This window comes from Mesitornis unicolor, unplaced genomic scaffold (genome assembly GCF_000695765.1).
Source record: "Mesitornis unicolor isolate BGI_N332 unplaced genomic scaffold, ASM69576v1 scaffold21449, whole genome shotgun sequence".
In the NCBI taxonomy this organism is placed as follows: domain Eukaryota; kingdom Metazoa; phylum Chordata; class Aves; order Mesitornithiformes; family Mesitornithidae; genus Mesitornis; species Mesitornis unicolor.
The window spans coordinates 12,065-19,543 of NW_010208234.1; the positions used below are offsets into that span (position 1 = coordinate 12,065).

The 7,479-nt window shown below is 50.6% G+C and overlaps 2 protein-coding genes across 2 annotated transcripts in view; both read left to right on the forward strand.

Moving 5' to 3' along the window:
• LOC104546920 (protein Wnt-11b-like) overlaps positions 1-597 on the forward strand; it is a 3,084-nt gene extending 2,487 nt beyond the window's left edge. Inside the window, exon 5 of the mRNA XM_010192430.1 lies at positions 423-597. Coding sequence (XP_010190732.1) covers positions 423-597 — 175 coding nt within the window. The remainder of the gene's footprint in view (positions 1-422) is intronic.
• A 6,751-nt stretch (positions 598-7,348) lies between these two features.
• The window catches only part of IGBP1 (immunoglobulin (CD79A) binding protein 1), a 5,341-nt gene continuing 5,210 nt past the window's right edge, over positions 7,349-7,479 (forward strand). The window contains exon 1 of the mRNA XM_010192433.1: positions 7,349-7,476. Within this exon, the coding sequence (XP_010190735.1) occupies positions 7,349-7,476 (128 nt within the window). The remainder of the gene's footprint in view (positions 7,477-7,479) is intronic.

A 7,479-nucleotide genomic window follows, 5' to 3' on the forward strand; every position in this document is an offset into this window, starting at 1 on the left:
AGTGCTTCCCAGATGTCTCCTTTCTGGAGTGATTGCAGGGCTGGGAGGCAGTTTTTAGAGGGATGGGGAAACCTTGTCTGAAGGCTGAGCCAGGGCTGCCTCAGGGCTGCGACTTGCAATCCCTGTCAGATTTAGCAGCAGCAGAAGTTCCTGGTCCCAGCCATCTGCCCTTCCTTCTCCATGGGAAGTTCCTGCCCCTAGCATGATACAGAGTGAGCGTGCGCAGCCTCAGCTAAGGCTCCTCAAACACTGTCACAGCAGCACAAGTTAACATCAACCCCAGTTTGCAAGCAGACCCATGCATCTCACTGCCTCCTGCTATGGGCATGTAAGCTCTGGGAGGAGGCCAGGTCAGATGGCTGTGGTCAGCACCACCACGGGCATGGTCCCTCAGCTCCTGCTTTGCATCCTCCTCTTGACAGGCAGTGCAACAAGACCTCCATGGGCAGCGACAGCTGCCACCTGATGTGCTGTGGCCGTGGCTACAACACCTACACGGAGGAGGTGGTGGAGTGGTGTCACTGCAAGTATCACTGGTGCTGCTACGTGGTGTGCAAGAAGTGTCGGCGGAAGGTGGAGAGATACGTCTGTAAATAACGCCGAGGCAGGCGGGAGAACTCCTGAGCTGGAGACTGAGCACCAACCGCAAGCGATGCTCTGAGCTACGGCAAGAAGGGGGCTATGCGGGAAACCTGGACTCTCACATTACCACAGAAGACCCCAAACTGAGAGATGCCAGGAAGTCTAAGACCAGGGCCCAACCTCTGCTCCACCTCTCCAGACAAGACAAAGGGCTGCCCTCCTGCAGCTGATGAGGAGCATCCAGCCCTCTGTCTCCAGCTGGGGACAAGCCATTTATCACTTTGCATGCACAAGCCCTTTTCTCCAGGGGTGAATGGGGACCCTGGGCTGACATTGTCTCTTTGCAGGAGGTTTCTGACAGTGGCCTGAAAGCCAGGAGTGATGGATGGGAAGGGAGGAGAGAGTTGTCCTTTGGGAAGAGGCTTCTTCGGGTGATGGGGTCATGGGCAGCTCCTTTGGGGGAAGGTTTCTGCTGTGGGCTCACCCAACACCACTGAATGTTCCTCCTCAGGGGCAAATACTGGTCCAGTGCTTTTTGCAGCATCTGAAATGAAGACCAGGCACGGACACAGGCAGAACCAGTTATTATTGCTCCAGGAGACAGGACTCGTCAATCTTCCCCACGACCTCATGGAGACTGCTGCTGCTCTCACTGATGACGGCACACAGAGCTAGGGACAGGAGCTGTCCTGGAGGCTGCTGAAGCAGGACAGTGTAGCAAAACTGCCCCTAGCAGCACTGTAGCTTCTGCCCTCTGGGCTTGTGTTGGAGGTAGAAGCCTGCTCAATGTGTGGTGTACTCATGGCTTGTCCTTCCTGCCCCTTATAGACCACTGAGGTCTTCAGCCCACTCCTTCCACCCCCTTAATACCAGGTGTGATGACACGCTGGCCTGGAGAGAGGACACGACTCCAAGGCCCTTGAATAAGGCAGAATAAGAATGAAACTTTAGTCTCTATACTTAATGTACATGAGATTCTGGTGTGCATTTTTAAAATAAATGTATTATACTACACCTCTCTGTGACATGTTTCCTCGGACAACCTCAGGTTTCTGTCCAGCCAGCAGGGAATGCAGCTACCTGGGATTCTGTGCTGTTGACTGGAAACTGAGGCAGTCAAGGATTATTTTTGAGTCCTTGCGAATGTGGGCTGGACTAGCCAAGGGCATGTGTGTGAACAGCAAGGAGTCAGGAGCCAGTGATGGGGGCTCTGATGGCCCCCCATTTCCCCCAGTGCAGAAGCTGGCCAAGCATGGGATAAGAGATTCCTGTTCTTGCAGTCTTTGGAGAGAAAAGATGAGTTTAAACACACAAGTGCCGAGGAGAATCCACAGCACAAGGAGGACAGGTAAATGTGATGGAAATCCTAGGGCAATTTCCCACACCATGACCTACAGTCTCTGGTGTCTTTGCGTGCACCTTGGTTTATTTGTGGTTTGCATTGAGTGGAGTTGGCCGCATTCAGCCCCGAGTCCAGCTGTAGGATTACTCATTTCCATATTCATTCAATCATTTTTAGTAGCCTCTGCTGGGTCACGGAATCAATGCATGAGCTTTTCTTGTAAACCACTCCCCCCGCCCCCCCGACTTAATGTGCTCCAGGTTTCTGTGCTAACAGTGAAACAGAGAGAGAGTCAGAGGTGGCTTGAGACAACCCTGGGACCTGGAGGTTGAAATGCTCAGGGGTGAAGCGTATGCTCACATAGGTAACCAAGTGAGGTAACTATCATAACTATCATTATCAGTGCCGTTGACTTGATCTGGCTGCTGACATCTCGGCCTTCCCAGAGTGACAGTAAAGCCACAGCTGCAAGGTTTCCACCACAGCTTCCCAAGGCCAAAAAGCTATCTTAAGTTTTCCTTTTAAAATGTAATTAGGGGTTAGTCATTGGCATTCCTCAGAAAAGGGAGTCTTCAGCTCCCAGTCTGCAAAATAGCTGCAGTTTCTGCTTCCAGAGCCAGCCTGAGCCAAGAGGTGATGCAGGTGCTTAATGAGGATTGCTTAAATATCTTCCCTATAGCCACCTCGCTGTGCATCCCAGATCAGAGGGAGGTGAAACCGGGAGGGGCTGTCAACTCCACAGAGCATTGCAAAACGAGCTGGTGAGGGAAAAAACCAAACAAAAACAAACAAAAAACCAACAGGGGAAGGATCTTGTGGAGTGAGAGATTCAGCCAGGAGGGTGGGAAATGTGATTTGCATTTGGTAACTACAAACACACATAGCCTGGGGTAGAGGAGAGGAGTCACAATAGCTAGGAATGCCCCGGGGAGATGTCATGATCCCCTCCTAGAGAGGTCCCATTTGAATTTCTGCCTGGGAAAAGGCAGGGTCAAGTGCTGAATATGCAGAGCCCTCTCCTCTCACTCCTTGCATCTGGACTGCAGGCCCAACAGAAAAGAGCTGGGAAGGGACTGGAGGGGTCAATCAGCAGCGAGGACCAAGGGCTCCGTTATTGTCCTATGCAAAAGTGGAAAGCGGAAAGCACTGTAATTAGTGGAAGAATGCAAAGGGTCAGGCTGGCAGGAGGGAGATGATGGGGAGGTGACAAGTGACAATACTTGAGCAGGAGGCGATGTAAGTCTAGATTTACCAGGCTTGTGAGCTCTGCTGGGCTGGAAGAGGCTCCTAGGGACCAAGAACCAGAGCAAGGCAGTCAGCATCAGATGATAGATCCAGAGGGAACCAACCCTGTGCTTGGCCCCAAGGCTTGAGGGGATCCATCTGACTGGATCCAGACATCTCCAACTCTGGCAGTCGGCCCTTCAGGACCTGAATAAACCTGGGCAAGGACGGTAGCAGCATCCCTGCAACCGAGAGCATCTCTGTAACAATTGTGGCTTTGCAGACCTTCAGACACTTCTTCATGTGTTTCTTTTGCCCCGCTTTCACAATCGATCCTCTCCAGACTGTGGAAGGCTGCTGTCATTACTCTCTGCTTCACAAACCCTTGCCAGGCTCACTGCTAATGTGACGGGTCTACCTCTCTGACTTTCCTGTCATTAGCCATTTTCCCCCATGTCTTGTGGCTTTTTTTTTTCTGTCTCTCTGAAAATGAGACTCCCCGGAGCTGAATTCTCCATGGCCATGGCAGAAGTCTTTCACTTTCTGGTGCTGTGGGCTGACATGGGAGAGATAGCTCTGAAAATGCCTTATGTGTAGAAGAAAACCATCCCTTTACATGAAATGTGGTAAGAACCAGACAAAGGGTTTGCTCTGCAAAGTCTCCTCAGTTACTGCTTGACTTTTAATTTGGGTTTGAAAAGAGTAACGCTGGTATTAATGTGACCATTCCCTGACGGTTAGGCTTGTGAAGACAATGAATTCTGGAGTCAGGAGGGTGATTTTCCTGTACTCTTTTGACCTTGCTACTGAAACACTGATTTTTTTCTTCCTTTTAGTTCTTTATTCATTGAGGGATGCTGCATAACTTATTCCAGGAGGATACTCTGACCAAGGGCAACAAGCTGTTGGTAATCATGTAAGCATTTTGAAGGACAAATTACTCTGTTGAAGAACATGTTGGGATATTTTTTCCCCAATGCCCTGGTTTGCATCTCAGACTACCATGGGTCAGGACCTCCACCTGCTTCTTAATTGTGCTTTTCACAAAGAAAGATGAGCCAGAACAAGGAGAAGGCATGGGATGGGGCCACTGACTGAGGGCTCAGCTGTTGCTCAACATCTGTACTGCTGCAAATATTTGGAGGATGTTGCTTTGACCTTTGGGATGGTTGGTGCCTACACTATCATACCACAAGACACAGACATGAGTAAATGTTTATATTTTAGGAAAAACCCTTGCATTTCTGTTCTCCTTTATTTCTGGAGCGTTCAGCAATATCATTATGCCCTAAGGATGATAAATAATAATAGGGATTGTCCTTATGGGGATCTTCAGCTGAGGAACAGGGACAAATCAACATAGGTGAGTAACAGCCATAAGACCAGAGGAGGAACTAGGCTGCAGCCTGAGGGCCCTGGACACAGCTTGAAGGGGAGTTGCAGCAATGGCTGCGTGAGATTCAGAGGGGATGCCGATCTCCATCCCTTCTCCTGGGCAGGGCAGGCTGGTACCCCTTCCAGCTCTGAACCCCATATTTCAGCAAGTTGCTCAATCAGAGGGGAAAAGTCCCAGATACCACAGGTGCAGAAAAGGTGCCATGGCCCTCTTCTTGAATCAGTAGTAGTAGCATCTTCCCTTTATGCATTCCTGGGGACACTGCCTCCAAAGTCCACCAGAAAGTGAGTTAAGGCAGGGAGGGAGCTGCAGAACAGTCTCCCCTCCAGAGCAGAAGCTGATGTGGACCCATGAGCCACACTGGGGGTGCCATCCAACTGGGCTTTTCCAGAAGCATCCTCCCATTAACCCGGAACTGAGGCCGTGCAGATTTTGAGGACTTTCACAGCTTGCGTATGTGCCAGCCATGACCACCGCACATGTGCTGTGTGGTGGAGTAAGGAATTTCCAGGCGTGCTTCAGTCTGTCTGGAGCAGCACTGCATGTAGGACAACATGCAGAAGCTCTAATGTCTTCCAGGAAGACTGGATGTATATGTAACGTGCTGGAGCTCCTGGGAAGCACTGGACAGGCACTGGATGTGCACAGTTAGATGTTCTACATGTGTGTGTTAGATACAACACACCACGGCAGTCAGTTTTACTACCTGTATAATGGAAAGGATGTGGGCATGTTTCCTGTCTGGAAGTGGAGATCTAAGAACCCTCCAGAAGCTGAGGCTGATCCCTAGCTGTGGACTTTACGCTTAAAACTGAGCACACTGAAACACCTGGCAGAACTGGGGAGCAGAAGAGATCGATCCCCAGCTTGCCAAAGCTCCAGGAACTCCCCTTTTGCACATGCACTGGGGTTAATCACAGCTACTATTCCTGGAGTCTCCAGCTTGAGGTTCATTGTGGTGTGAATAGGGGCTTGCTGGGTAATTATGCCTCCCAAAGAACCATTTATTTTTTCCTTGTGTTGAGAACATGAGCTCTGTAATTAGAAGGGGCAGTTCAAAAAACCATGTCCTGCCAGGTGGACCTCAGGCAGGAGGAGAACAACACATGAAGGTACGATAATGTGTTGCTCAAGGCCTGTCCTGTGCTACCCTTGACTATCTGGGTCAAAACTGCATCTCCCACCCCTCAGTTTTAAGGAGAGGGGAGGTGAGCTGAGATCCCATGCTCTATCATCAGCCTTTTCACAATTACTTGGAGATCAAGGCTATGAACCAGCCTGGTTTGCTCTGAGAGGCCTCCAAGGCGAACGCCCTAAGGAGATGTTTGTTAAAGATTAAACAGAGATATCCTGTAGAAAGGGTGATCTGTGAACTGCTCAGAGGCTCTCTGGATAACACAAAGGATAACACACCAGAGGAGGTCACTCCAGCAGTCTCTTTTGCTCTGATTCTGAAAAATGCTGCTGAAATGCTGAATCTTGACCATTACAGGGCATGATGATGCAATACGTTTACTGTAGTTTTTAACTAATCCATGTGAAGGGGGGAGATGCGATATTCAGAGTGGTATTGCTCTGATGAAAGTGAACTGGTTGTCATTGTTGGAGATGCCAAAGCATCTTCTACTAGTGAAGAACAAACAGCTGCAGATTCCTGGCCCCATTATACCTCCAATCATTACAGTAATTAATTTTCCCATCGCCAGACACAACGTTGTTCTTCACCTCCTGCCTGGCATGCAGGAACACCACAGAATTACAGAGGCAGCTCCTGACATACCTCACACTACCAGTGTCTGCCTTTGCAGCCTGAGCAAAGCCGTCACATGGAGGGAAGGTGACAGGAGAGTGACAGCACTGCGGGGTTACTCCAGGCACGGCAAACAGGAACCTAAACCCACAGCTCTTCTGCTCTTCTGCTTTTTTATGAGTAACTCTTTATCGAGCAATCACAGGTAGGTATGAAGAAAACAAACAGAGTAGATCATAAACTGACTCATTTCTGGAGACTCGGTGCTTCCAGCCAGCCCTGAATTATTATTATACCATATACATTTCTCACACCTACGTCAATTACCTGTGTTTCTAAGGGACCAGTATCAGGTTGTAAAAGACCAGCTTTAACCCTTACCTGTCTTGAATGTCAGAGATATTGTAAGAACACACTTAGAAACTAAGCAAAAAAAGAAATGAGAAAGGCTGCTTATTTTACTTTTATTATTAAAAAAACACAGAGAAATGGTAGGCTTGCCACTTAAAAAAAAATTAAAACGCAGCACTGTGATAGTGAGCATTCACACTGTGCATTGTGTGCTGCTGGGAGCGACTGTCTCAATGCCCTTATGCCCTCACCCCTCGTTCTGCCTTTTGGGGGTGGCACATGCTTCATGTCAATTTATCCAGTCATCCTTATTTTTCGCTTGTTTGTGGCACCACATCACCAGTACACCTTCCCCCCACAGAGCACTCTGGCAGAGTCAGGGAAGGCGAGTGCATCGGGCAGCTCTGGGACAAGCTTTGGGAGCACCAGATGCGTGAGGACCGACGGCCCCGCCGCGCTTTACTGGGCGACGCCGCCTTACGCCCCCGCCGAGATTTACTGGGCGACGCCGCCTTCCCGTTACCCGCGCCGCGGGGGCTCCGGGAGTCCCCTTGCCAGGGTCTGCCTCCGGCCTGCCCCTACCAAGATGGCGCCTACCCCGCCCCTCGTTCGGGCGCCCTCATCAAGATGACGGAGGGGCAGGGTTACTCCCGGCCACCCCGGAAGCGGTTTGGGGGCAGTGGTGGTGCCTTCCCGGCCTAGAATGGCGGAGGGGGCAGTTGCGGGGCCGCGGCTGGCAGAGCTGCTGTCGACGGGACGGCGACTCTGGGAGGAGGTGGAGACCGGCACCGAGCCGTCCTCGGGGGCCCCGGCCGTGCAGGAGAAGGTGCGGCA